Source organism: Copidosoma floridanum, unplaced genomic scaffold (assembly GCF_036245765.1).
Source record: "Copidosoma floridanum isolate Cflo_tuat_1 unplaced genomic scaffold, Cflo_Japanese_pri ptg000032l, whole genome shotgun sequence".
NCBI lineage: Eukaryota > Metazoa > Arthropoda > Insecta > Hymenoptera > Encyrtidae > Copidosoma > Copidosoma floridanum.
Genome location: NW_028321909.1, coordinates 2,748,269 through 2,776,159, shown reverse-complemented (window position 1 = coordinate 2,776,159; position 27,891 = coordinate 2,748,269). Strand labels below are relative to the sequence as shown.

At 33.7% G+C, this 27,891-nt stretch overlaps 2 protein-coding genes across 4 annotated transcripts in view; both read right to left on the bottom strand.

Moving 5' to 3' along the window:
• Nucleotides 1-2,047: 2,047 nt before the first annotated feature.
• CCT5 (chaperonin containing TCP1 subunit 5) lies at nucleotides 2,048-5,989 on the bottom strand. The gene is made up of 7 exons (XM_014358637.2): nucleotides 5,720-5,989; nucleotides 4,559-4,983; nucleotides 3,923-4,115; nucleotides 3,570-3,839; nucleotides 3,034-3,219; nucleotides 2,478-2,796; nucleotides 2,048-2,387 (listed from the first exon to the last, which is right to left on the bottom strand). Exons 1-7 carry the CDS (start codon nucleotides 5,825-5,827, stop codon nucleotides 2,257-2,259), a joined length of 1,632 nt encoding a protein of 543 aa, XP_014214123.2. The 5' UTR covers nucleotides 5,828-5,989; the 3' UTR covers nucleotides 2,048-2,256.
• A 677-nt stretch (nucleotides 5,990-6,666) lies between these two features.
• BNIP3 (BCL2 interacting protein 3) overlaps nucleotides 6,667-27,891 on the bottom strand; it is a 48,619-nt gene continuing 27,394 nt past the window's right edge. For all 3 annotated transcript variants that reach the window (XM_014358640.3, XM_014358639.3, XM_014358638.3), the window contains 3 exons: nucleotides 17,866-17,927; nucleotides 10,022-10,174; nucleotides 6,667-9,600 (listed from right to left, as the gene is read on the bottom strand). In XM_014358640.3, coding sequence (XP_014214126.2) covers nucleotides 9,549-9,600; nucleotides 10,022-10,174; nucleotides 17,866-17,927 — 267 coding nt within the window. In that variant the 3' untranslated portion in view covers nucleotides 6,667-9,548. The remainder of the gene's footprint in view (nucleotides 9,601-10,021; nucleotides 10,175-17,865; nucleotides 17,928-27,891) is intronic.

Genomic DNA, 27,891 nt, shown 5'->3' with positions numbered 1-27,891 from the left:
TACACAGATTGGTAGATAATTAAATAACGAACAAAATATCTTTAGCTATTTTTGCAATCCGACAGCCACAAAAAAAGTTATATGAGAAAAACTAAGAAAAAAAATGGTAAATTTTTACGAATTGTTTAATAACAATTGAAGCCCGTGGTTTGGTTGGACAAAACTATTTTTCCATGTTTACAGACCATAATACAAAGCGATCTGCAAAGTTTGGACGCTATCTCCGATTTGTTCCTTATTGATTGCTTCAGCTACCGGAAACCGGACTATACTACCAGCGGTGTGAGGTGGAACTCACGTAGCCCGCTTCGGTATACCTGGTATACCCATATACCGCATGGAGGGATGATAGATACACTGCAGTTCGGTATAGTGTGTATACGTGCGGGGATAACAGTGCACTGTATAATACCATGGTACCGAAAGTTTTTTAGTGTTCTATTTGGGATACTCAAGTACTTATGACTTTTAGCGACAAATGATGTGACAACGCGTTCATCGATACTGGTATCTCTGTTGCACATTTTAAAATAGATACCAAAAGTGCGCGCTTTTCAGAGCCAATCAGCCAATCAAGAGGAGGCCGCCAGGCCGCCAATCTCTCTAGCTTTCATCGAAAAGAGCGCGTCATTCAATTGGGGCTAGTGGTAACCTAAGATTGCAAATAAAAAAAATTTGGAATATACGACGAATAATAAACAATAATAATAATAATAATAATAATAATAATAATAATAATTAAAGACAAAATTAATTGGTAAGTTAAAGTTTATGTGATCAATTGAATGTATCATCATACATAATACGTCTGTTGCCATGTTTCCCAACACATTTAGAAAGAAAATGAGTACCTTCAAACCACTTTATTCTTCGATTTTAAACGATTTCTACATTTTGATATAAAGAAAATATTGACCTTAAACTATCATTAAAAATGGGACAGGATTGAACAAACATATAATTAAATCCATCAGTAAATAATTTTACTGCATTGAAATCGATTGATTACTGCACATTGAAGAATCGAAATTAATAAAAAATGTACATACCTAGACACCATTTCATTTGAAAATCATGTAGCATGTAATAAAAGGTTGTTTATTTCAGCTCCGACGTATTTTGCAAAATTTTTTTTGCAAATATCTCGAAATCAATCAATTCGAAAACAAAAGTAATTTTTCGAAAAATAATTGATTTAAAAGCGCTTCTAATAAATATCTTCTATTTTATGACCAAATAACTTTGGTGTGGAATCGTTTTTATACTTTTAATAGATGGTATTTGAGATAGACATAACATCAAAAACAATTTTTTTGACATTTTTTTTTCGGAACCATTTTTTTGAGTCGTTTTAAATCAGTTATAACTTCATCACCCATCTGTTTTAACAGCCAAGACTATCAATATCGAATTATACCTCAATGATCATTATTGTTAATAATTTTTTTGTCGTATCACTTCCATACATATAGTTTTTTTTTTTATATTATAGTGCTTTACGTCCGGCTCCTATAAAGGGCACCACTGAGGGCACTTAGCACTTGGGAGAAGGAAGGGAAGAGGAATAAGGGAGGCCTCCCGTTACTGTGAGAGGGGTAGGAGGAAATAAGGCAATTATGCTGCGAGAAGGTTGCCTAAACCCTCCTCGAGGAGCATTGCGTGGTGAAAAAGCACATGTGAAAAATCACAGAGGTACTCGCCCGAAATAGTCGCACTGGCCGGGAATTGAACCACGGTCTCCCGCGTGCCAATCCACGACCTAGCCGATTGAGCCACCTCGCGCTCCATACATATAGTTATTTATTTTATCACGTATGTTTTTCAGGCTCAGCAACAAACTAAAGAAAAAAAGGAGTGAACCTCTACTGTTAAAAATATTTTTATTAAAGATATCATGTATTTACTCCAAAAATTAGACACCTATATAGCACTGGAACTAAGCGAAATCATGCAGCATTTATGTTGGCTAAATATTTTCACAAAAAATTACATTATTTGAAAATTTAGTAAGTTTTGTTTAAAAAATGAGGATCACTAAGACAAACACTTTTTTATTATGGGTTTTAATACTTTTATTGATGTATGAAATATTTTTGAAATGATAAACGTGGAAAAAGGCGCTCTTTATGTGTTTTAGCAAAATGTATAAAGTAAAAACTTGTTTAAATAAAGCTTGTTAATAACCAGCACGAGAAAAATATCTTATTTTATACGCTATGTAACAATTTTATGAATTCTTGCCAAGCTACGGCTTTATTAGTAACCAGCGGCATCAGCCGGTGAGCGGATGTCGTCGATTTTCAAGATCATCTTGACCATCTGCGTGGCCAAAAGAATTTGCTGAGTTTTGCTCTTGAGCGATTCGATGACATTTTGCACTTTCATATCTAAAACAAACGAAATTTGATGATTCATTTTCTTTTAAGAAAAAAACATTCATTCCATACATTATACGGTCTATGAAAAGGTAAATTTACCACAAGTGTCGCAGTTCATGCAATCGATGCCGAGAGCTGGATTTTTGTCAGCAACCTGTCGTGCTTTGACCTCGGACAACGCAGTGACGGATGAAAGACCACAATTCTCTGCGAGAGCCATAGGAATAGCCTCAAGAGCATCGGCAAAGGCACGGAATGCATACTGCTCGATGGAACTGATTTTGTCAGCGCTGGCAGCACAGGCCAACGAACACGCGATCTCGGCGGCACCGCCACCATACACGATCCTATCGTTTACGATTAAGTTGCGTACTGCACAAATAGCGTCGTGGATCGATCGTTTGGCTTCTTCAACAATCTACAACGAAGGATTAATTACTGTTTTAGGAAGGGAATGTGTCGTAGGTATTCAATATTTGCATGGTAAAAAGATTGTCGCATTTGAATTGAGTTCAACGATAATTATATCGCTCAACTACTTTGAGAATTCCAACGCGTTGATTTTGCAAGGTGTCTGAACAGTGAGTGCATTGATGGCACGACTGGAATTCTCCTTGCTGTAAATATAATTACAATAAACATTTTCCATAATCACCATTTTGTTGCCACCCCGAATGAAGATCGTAACAGCACGGGAGTTTTTGCATTCTTCAATCACCAACATCCTGTCTTTGGTTGTGCCGAACGTAAGTTCCCTGACAACACCTGCGTAACCGAGTTTTTCGGGTGTGAGCTCTTCAAAACGAGGCACGATACGGCCACCCGTTGCAATGGCGATTAACTGTAATTGATAAAAAAAAAAGTGAGTTAAGAGTCCAGTTATCAACAATCTACGCACCAGGTATTGAATTTTAATTTTTTAAAAAAATGAGCCCTCAGATCTCATAATCATTGATCATTGAAGCAGCCAAGTCAGAGCGTCGCTACACTTGTTCACTTATGGAATTTACTTCAAATTGTTTAAGACATAATAGTTTCTGTAATCAATGAAATGAAAATACAAGAAATAACAAGTGACGCGATTCACATAACTCGCACGCTTCTCTGTGCGCTTTTTTCATCATAGGGCAGATATAAATTATTGCAGATTATAATGAATAAGTTTCTCCAACTAATACTCATCTAACTCACTTCAATTTCCGGGCCTCCAACCCATCTAACAGCTGGAAGTTCGTTTTGTAAAAGAAGGTGGTTGGCCTCGTCATCAAAGCCCCACTGACAAATGGCTAAAGTAGCACCGGCATCCTTCACTTTTTTGACCATGTCGGTAAACTTTTCCTTTTCGTAGCTCCTTAAAGCCTTGTAATCTTCAACTGAGGTAACGTCAAGCTTATGCTTTGTTTTTGGCTTTGGAGGTTCAAATGGACATGTTAGGATAGCTAGTTTGACGTTTTCTAAACGCTGAAATTAATTTTTTATAATGAAAAACACTATGCTCTAGAGATACAGGCACTGAAATTTTATCTTATTAAAACAAACCTTACCTTGGGCATTTGAGGATGACTGAAATCTTTGTCAACAATAACTCCTTTAACCAGCATAGTATCTTCCAAGCGACCACCGACTTTACCTTCAACCTTGATAAGCTCGAAGTTGACGTCTCTTGTTTCTAAATCTGCCACAGCCATAACTGCATTGACGGCAATTTCGGCCATTTGACGGTGACACTTGTTGACGCTTGAATTTAATTTTCATAAAATTATTTTCTAGCATATATATCTTTATTTTTAAATAACAACGTGAGTGGTTAACAAGCCCTCAGATCTCATAATCTTTGATCATTGGAGTAACTGCAAAAAACCTGTTCTCAAAACGAGCAACTTTTAATGACATTTGTTAATTTCAACAAAATTTAAAGGAACTCCAAATAATGATGAAATATTTCAAGTAAATAAAAGTTGTTTACAATGATACTACTGGTTCTCTACCACTCCTCTGTTGCGCTTTTTTCATCATAGGGCAAATAAATTTTCTTCGAACGAATTCATTACAAGTATTGTTTCGAGTAAAAACTTTCGAGTCAAATATAAAAACTGTTAAGAACGTTCAACTTACGTTTACTATATTACAAATATTACGAACACATGCGCATTTCGTCGATTGATGTTAAAAATACTTACATTTTGGATCCAAGAGTGGTCATGGCAATTTTGATGAGTGGCTCAAGATTTTTTGGGTCAACTGGGAAAGATTCAGCAATCTCGTTGAGGTGCTGGATGGCACACTGAGCAGCCAGCTCGAAGCCATCAGCTATCCTAATGGGATGGATACCTTTGTCCAGGAGCTGCTCCGCCTGCTCGAGAAGAGCACCAGCCAAGACAACAACGCCAGTGGTACCATCACCAATTTCATCGTCCTGAGACTGCGACAGCTGAACCATGAGCTTGGCAATTTCGTGGTCTGTGTCCATGTTTTTGAGGATGGTGGCACCATCATTTGTAACTGTGACATCACCATCGCTGCTGACCAACAGTTTGTCAAGGCCCTTGGGTCCCAACGAAGTCTTGAGTATGTTGGACAGAGAACGAGCTGCTGTGATGTGTGACTGTAAAAACAATCGAGCAAAAATAATGATCTGTAGAAATTGTAATAAACGCTGTTTAATACTAAATAAGGAGGTTACAAGAAAAAAAATTGGGAATAAGATTTACATCCTGAAACAATACACACTCAATGCATAAACAAATTATAAGAAAACTTTTTTGTTGTAAGAATAAATTTTTGAGTACTTGATTAAATAACCAGCATGATGTAAATTAATACAAAAAAAAAGTTAGACTAAGACGAATAATTGGAATAAAATATTGTAATTCGCGTTTCCAACGTTGAAGAGTTCCATCACTACAACGCTTCCTTTAATGGGCATGATACTTACAACGCAATTCTAAGACAAATTTAGGCATGGAAACTTAGCCAAAAACTATGATTGTCAGAAGTGCATTACAATAGCTTGAGAACAAAAATAAAGTCAGATTACATCGAAATTGGTACAGGAACTTCCGTGATATAGTCTCCAAATAATTTCCATCGAGAAACGACCGAGTCGCCATTTTTCCAGTGCACACACGAGTAGCGTGCTTCTAGATTAGGAGGCTCCATTCCATAACAATTTGACTCGAAGAGTATTGAAAATTAAGTACCTTTAATCGAGAGCCCTCGTCTCACGATAAATGAAAGAAAACAAAAAAAAATCGAAAACAGCAACAGTAAAAAAAGAAATAAGCCATCAAAGGGGTACACGGGGGGAAACGGAGAAGAGAAAGAGAGGTTATGTACCTCACCTTGATGGCTTCGTGCCCGGTGAGCCGCTTCTGCTTATCCTGATCGCGGAGGATGATAAAGGGCCTTCCGTACTCGTCGAAGGCTAACTGCCCCGGCAACATCGTCATCTTGGCTTGCTCCTGTTATCCGTCTGGATATATTAATCTTTTTTTTCTAGTTTTCACACATGAACGGCCTCTCACTGATGGCACTGATGCATGGAACTACAGGAGAGCTGTAACCACGCGATGCCGTGCAGCCTCTGGTGCGGCCATCTTTAATCACTATAAGCGACGTCGTGTGTGAATATGAATACTGTGAATACTGTGAATGTGTAGTAACCGATCACGCGTCTGCAGAAAAAAGCTGTGGATTTGCGGATTGCGTCAAAGAATACTAAATGTATAAGTATCCCCTCTACGTCATCTGTTCGTATTCCGCTATTCCGCATGCAAGCGGGTGCTGCGTAAACGAAACAGCCAATGAGAGTAGCGAGATTCGGTACCAAAAGTTAAAAATTGTTGTATCGTCGATATCTTTTTAATAAAAACGATAAAATTTTGTTTTAAACATATCGTTTAACGTGAAAATCACGTGGTATAATCATACAGAAATACGCTCAGATCTCAAAACATATAATTTCCTTGTTTTTTCGTTAGCCGAGTGCGTAACAGAACCTCTATAATCGGGTTAAACGAGCTGAAAAGAGCGCTACTTGGCTAATTTCATAAGAAATTGAGAAATCTGAATAGTTTTTAGAAACAACAGTTTAGATGATTCAAAGTGCGTTTTACGTAGTATCCACTAGTATAGGTTGAATTTAAGAATATACGTCTTGATTATATTTAGCAATTTCAGTTACGTATAAAATGTAAGGAAAAGGATGGCAAAATGCTTCAATGAAAATCGGGTTGAGTTCTGAACGTTAGTAGTTAAGAAATAACAGAAATAGATGGACCACAACACATTGAATGATAAAAATATTTATTACAAATATGTTGATAATTATAAAACGATTTGATTCTTCTTTGAGCCTATATATATAGAGAGTTATGTTCAAAGTTTTGTTTTATCTTATTTTTGCAATATAAAAAGAAGCGATTAAATGTATATTGAATTAATTGTAGACGCAGATGGTTGTACTGTCAAAACTTTTTATTTCTGAAACAACTCGCACAAAAGGCGGTGCCAACGTTGCCTGTTGTGGGACCAATTATTGAACCTGATGAGAGCCTTGAACTTAAACACACAATAAATGTATATTGTGCAAGAGGTATACATGATTTTATGAAACTTTGATGACAATTGTGCAATCATTTTAAAGGTGTGAAAATAAATTTTGAACAAATTTCATCTTCTAGCAACTCATAATATAAGTATTCATTACATTTACAGAGTTTTTTTCAATAAAATTTTTGATATTTTCGGTATTGTATCAATAAATATAGATGGCGAATTTTAAGATTCATCTTTTTTGGAAATACAATAGTTATATATGCTGTGCAAAAATTTTTTTTCAAATTACTTTGACACTACAACATTGCTAACAGAAGAATAAACATATGTACTTTTTAAACAATATGATACACGTTGTAATCACTTTACAAATATATGTATGTACGTACATCAATCCTTATGAATTAAAAACGAAACACATACTTTAATTCGTGGCACATCTTTATGACCATTCCATAAACTTTTTTTTAGATTTATGAATAAAAATTAAATAAAACGATTTTACTGACTTAATTTTTCATCTGGTTGATTTTTTAATCATATGTACTATTAAATGAAACTAATTTTACGTTTATAAAAATAAATAATATTATAACAATAAATTACATATGTTAAATTATAAATATAAACACAGGTTCTCTGCCCTGCTTGATGCATTATCGAACAACCAGCTGGAAACGTTTTGTTTACTATTATTTCACAACGGTCGAAACTTTTCGTACTCAAGTTACTGAATGTATCATCTTTTGTATTTGCACAAAGTTTACTCAATATTAAGCTTGAAAGTTAAAAAAACCATTGTCAGAAAAGCTTAATTAACAATTATTAAAATGGGGGATAAGAAACTATCAGTTAAAAAATTATTATTATTATTATTATTGTTACAAAATTCAATTTTCTGTCCTTATTTAGACGTAGCTCTATGCGGAAAGTAACAAGGCATCATTTAAGTCTCTTCATAGAAATGTTTAAAAGTGTAGCAAACATTTTTCTTTCAATATAAGCGTTTACAACTTACAAGCAGTCTGTCATTCTTTTATGATAAAAATTAATCTTCAGCCTTTTCACCCCAAACGCAAAATTCATGCTCTTCTGGTGATTTGATCGACCAGTGAAGGCCTCCCTTCTATTATTTTCTTTTCCATCCTAGCTAGCCATGCCCGTATTACAAAAGGTATTGAAAGTTACTACAAAATAGTTGCTTACTATAAATTAAAATCAACGCATTAAGAGATTATACATATTCGTTTGATTGTCACTGGATACATACTACTACTTTCAGAAATAATGTATGTCCATAAGTATGGAAAGACAATGCCAACGTACAAAAGCTGTTATGAAAATCTGAAAAGTAGTTTTGGTAATATTTTCACTAACAACCAGAATTGAACATTTCGATCAAGCTGCATACATTAATTCGAGCTGAAAACTGCAAAACAAGAAACTTTAGTGAACTTGAGCCCAGTGTTTTCATACTTTCGAAAACAGTAGTAATACACGTAACATTTAATAAATTTTTTGTTTATAAGGGTGTCTTTACTTGTGCAATTCTATTCGTCTTTACTCTCCTTTACTTCCTCTCGCTTATTTCATATAGAGATAAATACTATATTCAAACTATATTATAAAAATTATCGCAGATAGAAACGCATTAGAAACAGTATAAAATGGACAAGTGTCTTCACATTTTTTTTTCTTTTTTTTTTTTTTTTGTAATGTTTACATATTTATATATATTATATATATATTTTTTCTTTTTTTATCATCAACATCATCATCGACGGACTATCGAAAAAAATCCAGCTCACTAAATACTACTACTACTTTGTGGTCCTCTCAATTTTAAAATTCGTCTTTTACTCTCTTTTTTTTTTATTGGCTCCTATTTTTGTATAAAATGTGCATACACGTCTTATCGGCTGATGTTTTACTAAATACACAAGCATTACCGTACACATGACTCATTGAACTGAAGAGTTATTAGCGCTTCAAGAGAAAATATTACGACACGCGTGCGTAAGTATAGTAATTACTTATGTTCCATGCGTGGACAAAAGGCTTTAATGTTAATATTTATACGAGTAGAGAATGAGGAGTAAGAAAATAAAAGAACATTATACGCAGACATAATTCTTTTTTCACCATTATCACTATGTTTTGTGTATTGTTTAACTCTATGTGCTTAACATCGAAGAAGAATCGAGTAGAATTTCACAGATGCTTTGTTGTTTTTTTGTTTTTTTTTTTTTTGTTTTTTTTTTTCAGGTAACGACAACAGTCGTTTGTTCTACACTTTCTTTCTCCAGTACATAAGTTTCACACGCAAAACTGACCATACCCGTCGAAGGACCACTGTTATTTCATCAGATTGTTGTTGTTGTTGACACTTTTTTTGCTTATTTTTTTCTTTTTTTTTTATTTCACTCAGTCTTACCTAAAAACTAATGCGCATACGTTCCTATAGCACCTTTCTTTCTCTCTCTCTCTCTTTCTCTTGAGTTGCTTTTCCTCCTTTTTTTCTCCATTATTGGTGAATTATTTTCGAGGGAAAAAGAGAGAAAGAGGCTACATAGGTGCACATGCATCAAAAAATCACGTGTAATAGCTTAGATTTCATTCCATGGTGACGCGCGACACCATTAGTCCTCGCCTGGTCAGCCATACTCTGTAAACCCACGCGAAAATCATTTTAGTGAATAACTGACGATAAGTGATAATAGCCGATAGTAAAAAAAAGTAGTCTAAATTATAGATTAAGAATAAAATGTTGTTAATTGCTATTGTTAGTAATGATTAACTTTTCTTTTTTTTTTTTTTTTTTTTTTTTTTCTCGTACAGAATATGTATACAATAACATGTTATAAAGTACAAAAAGAAAATAATGATGAAAAAAAATTATTGACAACTGTTATGAGTTACAATTGATTAAAACTTGCAGCTTACAATGTTGACTATTTTTTAATAATTATCATGAAATTTTCGAGTAAATGATGATAATTTTTAAAAATTATGACTGATTATTTATAAAACACGTTATGCAATACAAAAATGAGATAAAAAAGAAATTTGTAGATAGATCTGCTTACCCGAAACCACTTCCAATGAGGAGCGATAGTATGTTTGTCAAAAAGAGCGTGTAGAGAACCTCTTTGGAGAAGAGGCCGTTCTTACCGACCTTAGCTGTTCTAATGCTGTACGTTTTTCGCCTGGCCATACCCAGCTGCTGCACGGAACAAGCACTGCAACATACGAAATCCGTACTACTTACTTTTTTTTTGTTTAATTTTCATTAGTCATGGTAGATAGGATGTGCTTTGCATGATCTTACTATTATTGTGGAAACTTTTATAACTTTTATAGCTTATAATATTAAAAAACCTGTATAACGTACTTAACCGTATACATTATAGTGTTACAAACGTCATTCACATCTTATATTTTATCTAAACTGTGGTAACAAGTATTTTTTAATATAATTGAGACTTTAATTACATTTTATAAAAAATAAATAAAGTTATTGTAGTAAAAAGTCACAAACCGTTTATGTTTACAAACCGCAAATGTCATTTGAATCTTAAGGGGGCTCCTTCATGAAAGTCCCCAAACAGAGATATATTATTTCTTGTAAATAAAAGTCTACTGAATTTAATGGTGGTCTAAATAATATTTCGAATGGGTCAAAATTTTGAGAAATCCGAGCTCAAAGTTATAACTATTAGCACGTGTTCCTATGGGGCAGCGTGAAAAACAATTTGTTTTCGTTTATAATAAACCTTAATTAAATGTCCCAGCAGACTGAATATATACGTTTTGTAGATGAAGTCTTCCTCTGTAATATGTTGTATTAAAAATTGTGGATAAAGGACCATTTTAGCGAGATATTTGTGATGGAAATAAATAAATAGTGTCCGGGAGGTCAGGAGGTCACGTGGGTAGCAGACGTACTTGTTCACGACATACATATACCATATACCTATATATTACATCGCTATATTACACCAACACAGGTGGTCTGGTCTGGTGGTGTACCCTCGTATGCACTAAACTGGTCAAAACAATAATTAATTTTTTGTACAAAGTTAAACTACACACATAAATATCATTTTTCCCACTTCATACGTTATTAAAAATATCATAATGATTTTCAGACACATTTGTTTATTGAAAAACAAAACTTCATTTTTTGTTTGTCTTTGACCTCAGCAGTAGTCGTAGCAGCCCCCTTAAGGTTGTTCTTTCATGACTCAGGAGTCAAAGGTGCGACTATCTTTGATACTTGTCAAAACTACATAAATTTCAAACAATTATTTGTAAATATTATTTATTGTTACTTTAAATGTTGTTTATTAAATCCAATTTAGTACTCAGTCAAAATTTTCGATCATTATATACATTATAAAAATTTTTCTAGAACGGTTAACCAGCAGTTGATGCTTGCCCATGCTTTCAACATAGGAAATGAACATGTGTACATTATATATGTATGTCTCCATTCATATCAACATCTTTTGATTGAGTCAATATATATATATATATATATATATATATATATATATATGGGCGTGTGTGTGTGTGTGTGTGTATAGTTCGAGATAGCAAAAACTTCATTATGTTCAGTAAATAAATAATAAGGTAACAACTTTCAGTAATAAGAGCACATCATGTTTAAAATTCATTTGTAGGCACGACCAACGCATTTGAGGGCTTTATTTGTACATTTTTGCCAAGGCTAAAAGAGTGACTACTTACAAACCATCTTTTTTTGAAATAAAACAAATTTTGAATCTGAGATGAGAGTGATTTGTGCTCGTCATAAGATGATGTACGTGTATATAAATGTATGTACGTAATCAAGTTTTTGACTTTGTCATTGACACAAGTCATTGTCATCCAAATGGGCTCAAATTATGTACAGATAACTTCAAGTTTAATGTATTACATTCGGATAATTTTCATTGGAGAGAAAAATTTTGTCAGCAATTTTTACTATTGCACTCTTAGAATAAAAAACTTTTTTTTGGCTCTAAGTTTTAACATATACATTCAACACGTCTGTTTTCTACGACAAAGTTATAGTAAGATCACAATAAAATACAACTTATTTTTAGTACATATTTTACTATCATGCAATCCAGATGCTCAATAATGTAAAATAAATAAGGAAACAGCAAAAAAAATTGTTTTTGTTCAAGAATAAGACAAATTCGAACTCTACAACAAATTGTTCAGTACGAAAGGTGTAAAGCTCGAGGTAAAGCTCATTTAAATCAAACTTTTTTGTGTAGTAAGTTTTTCTCTACAGCGCCGTCCTTATACTATCAAGAGTAAAAATTATTTCTTGACGGCTAAAAACTCGTTTTAATTTTTTTGCTTTACATTTGAGGTAAAATTTTAAATTCAAAAGTCGTAAAGTTTGTAAAAGTTCAGTTTTTTTGTTATTTTTAATATTGTCGTTCAAACACTTTAAACAGAAATAAAAAAAGTTTTGAAATACCAAAAAAATCGTTTCATAGCGTATAACGTTTTTACGTGTCAGTTGGTAAAAAAAAATTTATTCGGACATGATATTAAAATATAAGAATGGTCTCCAACTTATAGTATATTACCTCGTATATTACGCACTCTCTAAACTTGAAATAGTGACTATTTCCTATTTTAAAGTGAATTTTCACTATTTGAATAAGTTATAAGTATACAACTTATAAATAGTGAATATTCACTATTTCAAACAGTGAAACCATATTGACGCCTCGTAGGAATACCAGCACAGTTCAGATTTTCCCATACAAAATAACATTGAAAAATCTGAACTGTGCTGGTCTTCCTACGAGGCATCGATATTCACTATTTCAACCAGTGGATATAAACTCTATGATATAGTTAATATTCACTTACTTGAAAGTGAATTCATTTCAAACTAGTGAATGTCTTGATTATTAACTATTTAAAGTAGTGAAATTAATAATATCACAAAACTATGAAGAAATTTATCAAAAAAGTAATGACAAAACAACAGCGTTCACACATTAAAGAATGACAGTTGATTTTTTATCCACACCAAAGACTAGCCGCTCACACTGATATATACACTACCAGCACCACCACTTAATAATTCTTATTTATAAGTACAATAAACTTATTCGTCACTACAGAGAAGCACACACTATATCTATACGGAACAAAACTAAGGAAACTTTAAGGACGTTCGGTAGTGATTGAATTTTCCAACGAATTTTTCTGAAATTTTGACCAGACGTTTTTATTGTTGTTACAATAAACCAGTCAAAATTTAAAGAGGTTCCTCTGTTTCGTTTTCGAGATATTGAATTTCAAAGTTAAGTCATTTTAACACTGTCGCTTATGGGAGAACTGACTAAATCACAGTTTTAAGCAAATTGGGCCAGTGAATTTGGCCAATTTTTTTATATGTTACAGATAATGTTATTAATTTGATGTATACCAAGTTTTGCGACGATCGTCTGATTCGTTTATAAATAAAAAATTAAATAAAAGCTCGACCGAAACGCAACGGCAACGTCGCAAGTGGCGGGAAATTCAAAATGTTCCAGGATGTTGATCAGTAAATATCTCAATATTATTGTAGATATTTATGAATTCACGCATAAAATACAAGCTTACGTGTGTGCGTGAGTGTATGTACAGAACGCCCACCCCTTCCCATAAAAAACAATAAATGTTAATAACACGCTATTTATTTTTTTTTTTTTAATTTCAAATTTATTGTTTCTTCTTAAGATACAATTTTTTTGCACATTACAAAATCACATGCTCATAGTTTGAATCACTCATCTTAGGCTTTGGGCATTCTTACGAATGAAATCTACAAATAGAAATACAATTGTTACAAGTCTTTCTAATTACTCATTTATTCATTTTCACTACACTTTTATAATAAATCAGTAACAAATACTTACAGCTTTATCACAAAAACATTGATACACGAACGCTGTCGTAACTCGTAACCGACGCAGCACGCAGCAGACGAGCAGACAGTGTAGAGTGTGCAGAGACACCTGATGCGTGTACATGAACACTCACACATTTAAGACCCGTACGACGTTGCCAAATCTTCATTCATCGCTGGTTTCCCCTCACCGCGCAAATGTTTCCCCCCGCTAACACTACCGAACGTCCTTAACATGTTACTTTTCCTAACCTTCTTATTTATCAGGATGATATTTTTTCACTCACAACACACAAGTTATTCTCTTGAACCGAAGATTTTAACCTAAACATAACATCACATTTTTTATCGCACCAAAACAATTATTTAAACAACACTACACGGCAGGACTCGACCTTGCTCGTTCGAATCCCTGGACACAACTGAGATTATCACTCGAAAAAAGTGAAATCCAGCGATTTTCACTACATAAATAGTTAACTTCTGTGACTTTTCACTTTTTCAAACAGTGAAAATATTTTTCAACTTAAAAATTAGTCAATATTCACTATTTTAAAAGTCAATATGTCGTTCACTTCCGTAAATAGTGAAATTTTCACTATTTCTAATTTAGAGAGTAAGTATATTGTGATACAAGATATTCGTTCGAAATTTTAAGATGAAATCGAGGATTTAAGAGAGTTACTGATGTGTGTTGTGTGTAAAAAAATGTCATCCCGAGTGAAGTTTCGGACAAGCATGTTTATAGGTTATCATAGTTTTGTTTTGTATAGATGTGGTGTGTGTTGTTCTGTAGTGGTGGATCAGTGTACTTATATGTGAGTAGCATTGGGTGCTAGTGCTGGCAGTGTACAGTGAGTGTACACAACAGTGCGAGTAGGTACTGCAAGTAACCAACCCTCGGCGCGAATGAAACAAAGTATCGTTCTTTAACGTGTGGACTCGACTAATAACTATTTTCGATGAGCAGCTAGAGCTAAAGAGAGAGAGACACGATTCTCTTCTGCTTACAGATGCTGTTGACATTTTTTCAGTTTTATTTAAATTTTCTTCATAGTTTCAGGATATCATTCATTTTACTATTTAGAACAGTGAAACTATTCACTAGTTTGAAAGTGAATCAATTCACTTCCAAATAAGTGAATATTAACTATATCATATAGTTCATATCCACTGGTTGAAATAGTGAATATGGTTTCACTATTTGAAATAGTGAATATTCACTATTTCAAAGTTGTATACTTATAACTTATTCAAATAGTGAATATTCACTTTAAAATAGTAACTAGTCACTATTTCAAATTTAGAGAGCACCTAGTGAGCGAGGTTAAGAATGTCGCAGATCTTACGTGAATGAACGTTGTCAAATCCGAGGGCGAATAACGTGAAATCTTGGGCATTTCTTAACCTCCGAACGTGGTACTATTTTTCTACATATACCCTCGTCGAAAGAGCTGATTACCTGTTTTGGAGCAGGGCAGATATGAAGCACTTTATAGGCGAGGGTATGCAGAAAAATCCATTTCATCATACTGCGCCGAAAGTAGGAACTTTCGTCCCGATAAAAAGGAGAAAAACGAAAATATATCAAACTTGTAATTGATGTTAATAAAGAACATTATAGGGCGTTGTTCATATTAAGTGATAGAAAGGTTTAAAATAAACATTCAAACTTTTTCTTGATCATTTCCAACAATATTTTTGACTCAAACTCAAATTTTATTTGTTCTACATTGAATTTAATAATTTTGGCGGTAACGACATTTTGCTCACTTGCTGCACATATATTGAATTAGCAAAACTTTTTTGAAGCCAAACTATTCTAATATGATTCTTGTTTGAATCTTTGTCTTTTATTGCATTTGTATCATCATTACGTTACAATTATAACTACGATATGCCATATTCAATCTATACTTTTTTAATTTTTGAGTTTCAAGTTTTGTACAACCCAACTTTAACTATACTGGTTCTTACTTACGAAAAATATAGGTCACGTTATAATTTTATTATAAATATGTTGTTATATACCGGCTTACACACTTATGGCACGAAGAAACAATAATGCAATGTTAATAAAAAAAACGAAACAAACAAAAAAATCCCTATTTATAAAGATTTGAACCAAAACAGCATAAACAGTGGCGACGAGCGAGCTTTCAACTCTGACCACGCCGCCAACCATTCTGGTGTATAAAGAAGTAACTTTGCAAGTTAACCTTTGCATGAGACACCAAAGTAACGTGGAATGCATCTTATTCGCAGTTTCTTGTCAGCATCTGTATGGTGTATTGCTTATACCTGCGTGTACCGCGATTCTTATAGTATTCCGACGGAGGATTCGATGACGGCACGGCATACATTATTACACCACTGAGCCACGCATCGTTTCCCTTACTCTCAGGGGCGCGGTATAAGCATTACACCATAGAGATGCTGACAAGAAAAACTGCGAATAAGATGTATTCCGCGTTACTTTGGTGTCTCATGCAAAGATTAACTCGCAAAGTTACGTCTTCCTTCACCAGATTGGTTGGCGGCGTGGTCAGAGTTGAAAGCTCGCACGTCGCCACTGTTTATGCTGTTTTGGTTCAAATCTTTATTTTAAGTAGGGGTTTTTTTGTTTGTTTCGTTTTTTTATTAACATTGCATTATTGTTTCTTCGTGCCATAAATATGTACGACAATTTATGATAAAATATAATAAATTAAGTTTTGATTGTAGACGCTGTACGACGTGACCTATAATTCTTGTAAGCATGAATCAGTGTAAAGTTGTATTGTACAAAAGTAATCTTTTTTTGCTCTTGTTTGCTAGCTCATTTGTATATTCACAAATACATTTCCTTAATATTTACCAGACATTATACTTTATTTATTAGTTTTTTTTTTTATTAGCAGTTGTGGCCCGAGGGTGCAAAGGAGCAGTTGCACTGCGACAATTCATTATTACGTGTGGTGACTTAAGCATATTTATTCATTGGTTAAGATCAATCACGTGAGCTGTTTAAAGAGTTTGAAAAAAAATTAATTGTGACAAATTGTAGAAACATTTGTAATGAAAAAGTTTATAAAATGAAAATAATCTAGGGCGATGATATTTGATTTATTTATATTATAGTAAAAATAAAAAAATGAGCCAAAGAACTATATTTTAAGTGGGTTACAATTAAGGTTAACTATAGATAATGTATGATTATATTTTGTAATTTTGTGGTGTCTCGGACATAACCACCCCCCCTCACACACCCACACAAAGACAGACATTGCTTTAAAATAATATATTTTAATCTTTTACACTAAAAACAATGTGTAGGCCATGTTTTTAAGAAAACTCAAAATTTTACTGAGTCAGTGTTCCCTCTTTGGTGAAGTAAAATAGTATATTACGTACAATAATAGTATATAGAGTATATAGTATAATAGTATATAGAGTTTGCAAAGGCTTTGATTTAAGAACCGAGAGGTTTACGGCACGAGCCAAAGGCGTGGTCCGTAACGAGGTTCGTTAAGAAGCCTTTTCGAACGAGTTTCGTATACTATTTTTCCGCCTGAGAACCCAAAATCAAGCGGCGAGGGTGCCATTTTGAGGTTAGAAGGCGGAAAAATTCTTTGAAGTACAAATAATTTATATGAATTTTTTTTTAAATCAAAATAAAAATACACACTAATACGTACCGGTCTTTGTGCGCTAAAGAATCAAATAACCAATATAATACTACGACGGCAGCAATGAAACAACAGTAGAACGAAAGGCCATATCATTTGCGTGTATTTTAATGACTTTTGTGTTTTTCAAATCAGAACTATAAGCGAGGGAAATGTAACGTACTGTCACCGTAAAAGGCAGTTTATCAGATTTTGAAACAGTTGAATTTTTATTAATAAATTAGTACATATACACTACGATAATGCTATAGCTATGAGATGCTGTACACTGGGCTTTGAGTTCCAAAATTGTAATAAAAAAAAAAAAATAAAAATAAGACATTATGATGGTTCTTACTTGGATTTATTGATCACTGGTTCGTGCCTGGAGTTCCATTCGTACATCCAATCCTGATCGTCCTAAAACACAAAAATTTTGTCACATCAGAGTACCATAACTAGATTTTATAAACATTCAATGAACAAACTGCCTCTTAAGAGACACATTGTTGTTTCTCTCAAAAATTCTAGCTTTCCCGTATTAATTAACCTACACAGTGCTCGTTGTTACATACTTTAAACTATCTATTACTCTCCTGTAAATGTAAAAAGTTAAACTAACATTTTGGTGTCACAAAGTAATTTTTTTTTCTCAGCATTGGCATGGTAACCGTAGTGGTTATCACAGAATAAGTATATTATTTCAAGATCTAAAATGCATAACCGGTTAATGTGGCAAAAATCGTTCACACGAAATTTTCTCCTATAATCTCTCTATAATATTGGATGGGTTTGGATTATGTGCCGAGTGCCGACGACAGTAGTATAGTGAGCAGCAGCAGGTGCAGACAATGTTTTTTTGCGATAAGTTATCGCACTTAAAGCGAAAAGACGAGGGAAAAACCTTATCGAAAAAGTACTGCACGCGCCTCTTTGTTATCAGCCAAACTTTTGTCGTATGACTCACTTGTGATTTTTCGCACCCATTGTTTATAAGCATGCGTTTCAAATTGCCGTCTTGTCATACGTACATAAAACTGCTGTGTGAAGTTCGTACGTGGAGTCGTGTAAATATAAGAAAGAACAAAAATTAATGTGTGCATCAGCTGAGTCAACTCATGTAATTTTGTACACCACAGGGGTATCTTTGTTTTTAGCTGTAGATTCATCTTAAAAACCCGTTAGTTTCTTGTAACTTGGTAACATTGTAAATACAAAAAAAAAAAAAAAAAAAAAAAAAAAAACAAACAGGAATAACTAGAGTTACACAACAAATTCAGGTTTTTTACCATGCAGATAAGTTTTTTAATTTTTCATAAAAACATCGGTGTTTGAAAAGTCACGCCAAAGAACGATTTGATAAATAGAACACAAATAAACTTTATGAAAATTCACATTTTGCCCTAAAGTTAAACAACAATATAATATTATAACAATATAATCATTGATTATCCAACGAAGAATGACTAAAGATGTATTTCGAGTGCACACACGAGTAAATAAAAATTTGTTCACCATATATATATAATTGGATCGCTGATGTTACAGAAGCGCCGCACGAAAAAGTTTGTAAACACGAACGAATTAATCAAAACACAAAAGCTCGACATCTTTATTGTAGGTACGCGAATAAACATTGTATGTTATAATATGTGTTACAGCGATAAAATAAGAGTCACTATTACCTCGTTTCCTCCTGTATTTTTATATCATACAAATGTGAGTACTTAATAACAAACTAACTAAATTACAACCTCACAAAAAAAAAAGTTTTTTTCAATTATACGCGTTTACATTTCCATTATATTAGTATACAGATTTCTGAAAATAACACCAAGTCTAATGATGATGATGCATCACGACAACATCAACAAAGAAGAGTTAAAAGCCTGTTATCACGTTTAAAGTCACTTATGCATACATCTACATGTAGAGATGGACACGCACAAATTAAAGGTACACAGCGATAGAATATGATTCACGATGTTCTCGACTCCTTTCTTTGAAAAAATTTAACTCGGTAAGTATGGTCGTTTCACTGAAATTTGCAATATTGGTAAATCAGCTTTGTGCGAATAGAATATTTAACATGAGATGGGCGATTTTATAGATTTAAAGGTATGAGTAGTAGCACTGTCCATGAAAACACAGTATACGGGATTCTTTAAGACATGAGTATCAAAGTCGGGCTGTAAAAATGTATTTATGGTCAAATCTTATGTGATAGATTTTCCATAGCTATTACGTGCAATTAAACTTTACTTATAACCCACATACACACTTAGCATACTATTTTATAACGAAATTTTGAATAACGAATAATTTTTTTCAATTCTGCGTAAATGGTAAGTAGAAATATAAAAACATAATGCATTTACATTAAAAAAATTTTTACGCAAGTGATTAAAAAAGTAATAATGCCCAAGTATGTGTATGTATTTATATGCCATACGCAAACACACATGCATATAAAAGTACATACTTACACACACATACATACACACACATTTATACTCGTACGCATTTGAGAAAAAGCTTTTAAAATGATGACAAGACTTGTTGAACAAAAAGTACTTTTTACCAAAAAAACGATTACGTATCACACTTTGTTCATAGAAGGCTTGAACACTTATTGTTTGATGTATTTTCAATACAATGGATTCCTCTTTGTGAGGTATGGTTTCTTTGGCACGTGAAAACAAAAATAAATAAAAAACCGAGGTCGTTTAACAAGTAAGTATGTTATTTTAGTACGATTCTTCTGTAAACTCATTATAGATACATTTATACCCAAGGCTTTGGTCAGTAATGCGATGTTCACTAAAATGTCATAAATAAATAATTTTGTGGTGAAAAAGTGAATGGAATTATTACTGAAGTCATGATACGATGAAAGTATAGATTATTAAATGAAAATCACTTATAACTAACATATTACTAGTGTGATTACTACTTTTCTCTGCTTTTATTTTATTTCATCTTTGCGTGAAAATGAGAGAATGAAGAATCCACTCATAAATCATCCATCATAGTTTTATCATCGTTCTAATTACGAGAGGTAATACATAAGCGCAGCTGTAATTGTTATCGATAAAATAGTGAGTACAAAATTAATAATGTGATTTTTTCTTTTCATCAACTTGAAAAATGACAAAAATGTAGAAAGCGAATCGATCAAAAAGAAATCTTTGAAATGAAAATATTATGTCAACAAAGTATACCGAATTCATTTGTGATAAAAAAATGTTGTACTATGGTTAACCATTTTGTTTTCGATAAAATTGCTACTGAAAACTATCTACTTCGCGTAGTCTTGGATGAGAATCGTCAAAAATTAATTATAACTTTGAAAGTAAACGATAAACCTCAGAAATTTAGAAAGTTTTTTAAACCTTAGGGCGTTTTTTGTGACGTTTACTGCGCCTTCGGTAAAGGAAAAACAGTGTTCGATACGCAAAGGTCATCCAACCAGCTACCCTACGCAAGTAGACCTGGTGACGATGACGCTTCTGTGATAAGAACTATAATTATTTTTTATGTTTTAAAAATTATTACTGAAACATCGTATACATTCAAGATTAATCATTTCATTTAAAAATAATAGCTTCTACTTTATAACTTTCATTTTTTCTTGAAATAAGATGAGAAACCAGAGTACATTTCAATAATACAAACGAGAACGAAAATTACCGTGTTTTAAATGTTTGAAAAAGATACATTCACGCAAAAAAATACATAATTTTCAATTTTGTTGTAAAAAAAAAGAATGTATAGCAGCAACGATGAAAATATACCAATGCGTGATAATTGCCAGTAGAGTATGACGCGGGTACGTCTAAAAATGTACACGCCGCGAGAAAAGAAAGGAAACCGAGCTTTGTCCGTCTAATGTGCACGAGCATCACATGTGCATTACTCAGTACTTCTTGGCGATCCTGAATCCTCTCACTTCCGTATACATAAACACACGCGCATAGGTGTGGAACTCCACCGGGCAAAGGTGAACAAACTTGTTGAAAGTAACTTTCAAGCTATAGGGTATACGTTAATCATCGAGTACTGCCGGTGGCATAAAGTAAAAAAAATAATTATTACGAACACAAACTCGATTAATTGTAGTCAATTCTTACTACACACTACTTGTCAATTATTGTTAGAAGAAGAGAAAAGTAAAACTTGTTTATGTTTTTTTTTTTTTTTTTTTCAATTGTGATTTACCGCAATTCCCGCAACAAAGATGATTCAGATGACGCATGATAAACCGCGTGCACAATGAAATATGAACAATCTGCAGAAGTTGGCATAATAAGGGGGAGTAACGTGAAACGTCGCATCGATTTTCCGCTCGAGTTGTCCTCCCGTTGTTCTAAAATAAACACTCACCAGGCATAAAAATAACCACCTGCGTCCCGTTGTTATATACGTACGCCCAAACGAAATTTCAGACAAAGTATAATTTCATGCGCGCACGGGCCCATATGTTATCTTGCACTTGGCAGCGAACGAAACCAGCTGCGGCGTGACAAATTGGAAATTCCAGCGCATCCCTCGCCGCATATATATATATATATATACATACATGTGCTTATACTCCCGAAAGAAAGCCGCATACGCGCGTTGTTCTCGTTTAAAAATATTCGCCCGGACGAAGGAGCACCCCCCGTTTGTTGTCAGCCTCCAAACAAAGAGCGGACTCTTTCGAATGAGGCAACGGGACTGATGCGGGCGGGTAATTGATTAATGGGTTGATCAATCGAGTCAGGCCGTTACCTAAGCTGTGTAGGACCCGTCACGAGCTTTGAATAGTCTCCGTTCATCTCTGTTTCGTTGGTAGATTCGTATAAATTCAAATGGACGTAATTAATAATGGGCGTGATTTTGGCTTATTTTTGAACTGCTGCAGGGCAAAATCGATCATCGTGTGGTAGGTACACATGCTTTGATTTAGAGAAGCTTTGGCGTAGTAATATGGCTGATTGCCCCAAGCTTCATAACTTTTATGAATTTTTCCTGCGGCTTGGGCACTCGACTTTCACTTAAAAATAATACGATTTGGGGATTTTTACAAAAAAATATACAGAGTTTTCCGTGAAAAAAATCGATTCGGCCACCTTACGAACAACAATAATACGATTAGTTATCAATGAAAAATAATAAGAAGTGATTACCCAACAAAAAGTTATGATTCGAGCTTCTTAATGAACAAAAATACACTGAGAGAAAAAAAATAAAATAAAAATAATGGGGGAATCTCAGCACAAATTACAGTTCTGCACAGTAAATCGGATGCAAGCTGGCAAAAAAGTAAATAATTGTTATTTTTAACAGTACAAATTATTGTTTTAATAGTAAAAATTATGATTAGAATAGTAAAAATTGCCATGCTGGAACAGTAAACCTTAAAAGGACCGGTTAATAAATTTTACTTTCCGGCATAGAACTTTTTACTATTAAAACAATAATCTGTACTGTTCAAAATAAAAATTATTTCCTTTTTTTCCAGCTTGCATCCGATTGACTGTGCAAAATGGTAATTTTTGCTGGAACTTTTCTATAATTTTTACTATTTTTTTCTCTCAGTATACCGCTGAATTTTGACGAAAAAAGCCTGTTGCAGTATTTCGTTATATTGGACTCAATATTTTTTCATTAAATTTCGTCGAATAATTGAATACCGCCACTTGTAATATCAACGTTGATTTTGCATGACTATTTCGATTCTGACCGAAGTAATCTGTTTTATTTTGTTTTTTTATAATAATCATATTAACAGCATAATTCACGCAAAACTGGGTTAAAACTACTCACTTGCAAGTACCATAGTACGAGAGTTCAAATTGTTGAGATTAAATACAAATAACATACGAAAACTGACTGTTACTCTCGATTTGTGAAATTGATTGTTAAGATTAAATAGCACTATTGTTTTTTCTTTTGTTTGGCAGTGCATATCAGGAGATGAATTCAAAGAAAGCACGAGATATCGTAACTGTTGATAAAAAACGAGTAAAAAACAAAACTGCATCATAGCAACCGTACGATTTCCGACACGTGCGTACAAACTCGTACAAGTGAAAACGCCACATGTACATCATCTCGCAAACCCAATGGAAAATAAAAGAAAAAAACGAATGTGCCATCGGAGTGAGGAAAAACAGAGCGCGCGTCACGCGATATCAATCAGTGGCTCGGCAGGAGGCGACAACGGTCTAAGCTTCATTGCCAAGGTCAGGCGCATAGTGCACTTAAAGTGCATTAACATTCGCCAACCGAGAGAAAGAGACTGGATATATGACGGAGACTCTGTACATGTAATAGCCTTTGCTTGCGAGCACACGCTTATTTTAGACGCATATATACCCTGTGACCGACGTACTCCGTTTATGCTGACGATGCTGGTGATGATGATATATTTTGTTTTGGATTACGTTTGTGTATTGCAACCAAGCTGTAGATAATGACGAACGGAAATCAGGTCACGTTTACTCAACTTTTTTTTCATATGATGTTCATGTGAATATAGTCATACAAAGAGGATAGTTTGTTGTAGGTCTGATGTCTCTATTACATGAAACGTAGTATCAAACGGAAAAGCGTTAAAGCTTTTACAAAAAAAGGTAAATAATGACAACTTAACTACTGACAATTTTTAACAAACAAAAAATAGAATAAATATTGGATTCAGTGTCACGTACTAGTGGTTTTTCTAATGAAAATCTTTACAATAGCATTGTACCTATATATGCACCTGGGTCCCTACTCTATCGAGGGCTTACGGCATTTTTAAAATAAACCTTTTGAAAAAGATGCAAAAAAATATGTCAAATTGAGTTATTCGTACATATGTGCAATACTTGTGTGTAAGTGTTTATTGAAGCATAATGGAATCGTGTGCAAGAGCGCATCTGCGCATTTAAACGATGTATAGTTAAAGGTAAGTGCGTTTTAGCCTCTTTGTTGACGTTGAAAAATAACTTCCAGAAAACGTTATAGGTGTACAGTATCATATTCAAATGTAAGGATGTGGAAATAAACAAGTTCTCAAGTTTGCTTAGTTGATCCACCGCAAGTGAAGACAATTTATCCAAGTGGTGTAGGAAAACTCGTTTATTATTTGACGCTTAGTTACTGCGCAAAAACAATAGCACGATATTTGCGTGTGTTGTGTCCCTATATGGATCATTACATCGGAGAAGTAGATTTTTACGTATAAAAAAAAAATTTTATTGGGATAAAAATCAATACTATCTCTGGTAATAAATGAATGTCAACAATGTATGTAACTTCTTTATTTACAAAATCAGTTCACTTCAAGTGATACCATATTACTTAAAAATGGTCACCAAACGAACGAATTCTATGATCGAAACTAAACTGCAGCTAAACTAGTAAAACAAAATTACATGTGATCACTACAATTTAATTGAATTATCTTTGGTTTAGACAAAAAGTGAAATGTAAAAAATAATATTGCAACGCAGTGGTTACGTACGTACGTTACACATTATTTTTTTACCAAATAAACGTTTTGTACGAAGTGGAAAAAATGTAATGATCAAACAGTTAACACTGTTCGCGAATAAAAAAAAAACCGCAAAAAACGTGGACCGCGCCTGATCTGTCTAATCCTATCATTGTAAGGACGTTCATCACACGTAGCGTTTTTTGTAAGATCTTCCTGAAATTTAAACAGGATATTGGTAATAGTGTTGGAAAGTCACATTTAAAATTTGAGATAGGTTCACAACACCTTTTTTAAGATATTGGATGTTGAAAAAACTTTAATTTAACACGTACTCTCATGGAAGAGTCACATAAAAATGGGGTTTATAGGAAAATGGTCTGTAGAATTCGTTCAATTTTTTTGCATGATGCAATACCATAAAACTAATATTATATTCAATTCCCAGGGGGATCGACAAGTTATTTTTGCAATGAAATAAAAAAACAAGTTCACTATACTCGTATATGCAAAATAGTTATCGGTGCTGCGGCATGTTCTCTCCCTCTTCACCGCTCTCTAGTTTCAATCCCGCTAACCGAGATAAAGGTCCAGATGGCCTTAAGGAGGCTTGGGCGATTTTGAATTAAATGCTGTCTAGGTCTGAAATTCAGAGATTATATAGATAAAGTTTGCTAGATTTTTTTAGGAAAACAAAATAGGTAGGTCAACACATTTATTTTCGAGAAAATCGCTTGTGGAAATTCGTCATTTTAACACGCAACCTTACGGAACCCGAAATTCAATAGACTACCTTACCGCAATAAAAAGCTGTGGGCCCACTTATTAAATTGGTACATGTACTTGAAAGTATAAAGAATCTATTATTTAAAAAAAATAATAGGATCAACACGTTAAATTTTGAGAAAATAGCGAGGAAAACATCGAACATGAGAATTGTTTTGTTCAGGTACTATAAGTGCGCATGCGCTGTACATTCATAAACATACAAGCATGAAAATTTAAGTCCAACACAAGTACAGGTATATAATAGCAGATGAGAGCAAGAGAGTACAGTGTTGTCAGCTTTATCGTGGCAGGGCCGTCATTTTTACACAAGGTACCTTGGGAAAACTAATAAATTTTTTAATATCAATTTTCCCAATGACTTTTCCGTGTATTATTGCTATTTTATTCACACATGTGTATAATCAAAATGATTATAAAAAAAATATTACAAAGAATCATTTGTATGACAAGTACCCCACAGGGGCCCCTCAATAGATACGACACCAAACGCCCAAGCCTCCTTAAAGGAAACCCTCCATAGCATTGACTACTGACTACTGGCCGACATTTGATTGGTCATTGCCATAAAAGCAGAGCTCCCTAGTACGAACAAAATACTGATTGACAAGGAATTGAATTTCGAATCTTGCATATATGCAGGAAATCTCCGTTTTTTGTCAATTTTTATCAATAATAACATTCTTACAATGGACATGAAAATTAATCATCAATTTTGAACGGAGGCGTGTGTAGCGCGTTGTTTGTGACTAATTTATGTAGAATGTAAATCAATAGAAATTTTACATATATGACAAAAAAAATAAGTCCAACCGATGTTCAGCAGCGTCTTTTAGTTTCACAAGATATCTTGTATACTGTTTTTTTAGAATTGGAATAAACTTACACAAGTTAATTCGATTTTTCCAACTGCATACGACCACGTCGTAAAAAACTGCGACACGTGTGACATATGTTTTATTTGTACATGTGCGTGTGTGTGTTTAGTACGTACTATACGTATGCGATATTGCCATCACCTCATATGCAAGTATCATTATCACCATACCTGTTCACTAATCCAACACGTGCGAGGTTTAAAGAGAGATGATAAGCTTAAGAGAGTGCTCTCTTGGCTAATTACGTCAGTAAATGTGTTTTTTACGAAAATCAAATGAAAATGCTCTGAAATAATGTCTCGTTTTTCTGTAAATACTTTACTGAAATGCAAACAGCTTTTTTTTCTCCAGATCATAATTAAAAATATCAAGTAGCTGATGACTAATTCGCAAGGACGATATTTGTACTTTTTGAGAGATAGTGTTTTGTAACTTAATAAAGAATTTCTTAAAGTTTTATGTAATTTTGACGACAATCATTTTACGCGCACGGTAAATCTAAATTGTTAAAATGCACGTTCAAGAGTGTAATTAAAATTTCCGCAAAAAATAATTTTGTTGCGTAGTATAGACGTATAGATTGCGTGTATAAATATATAAATAAAAATTTATCAAGCGAGGTGTCAAAACGAAGGGAACAAAGAATCGGAGAAAATAACTTCGAAGAAACAAATTTGTCAACGATCCCCAAGTTGCGGTTACTACTGCGTATCAAGAGATGAGTATTTTTCCGTTTTTTCATCCAACGCTGTACGTTTTTTTTAAGATCACGTGTAGCGTATGCAACGTAAATATTAGACATACTTATCATCGAAGGCGCCACGAATTGGTAACGAATTGTAGTTGTATCTTTGCTGGAGGCGCTTGGTGAGGCTACATTTTTGGAGTTTGCATCACTTCCAGTTGGAAGTCTTGGATTGTGGAATTTTTAATAATCATGTTTCTACCGTCATTTTCAATGCGCTAAGCAAAAGAGGAAGAAGCCAGTGGTACGCGCGGTGTATTAGTATCGTATGCATCGACATAAAGGCTGCGTCGTTGGCGCGCTCGTAAATATTGACATCGCCGAGAAAAATGTAAACAAATGATTTATCCCTTATCTTTTCAACGATATGAAAAAGCATTTCGGTTGTTTATCATGCTCATTGGGATGTCTAGTGAAGACTGATTTGATTTGTTTTTCAATTACTTCCAATATGTTTTTATTTTTTATTTTTCCAGAGTACACGGGATTTTCATTTGGACCAACGTAAATTGC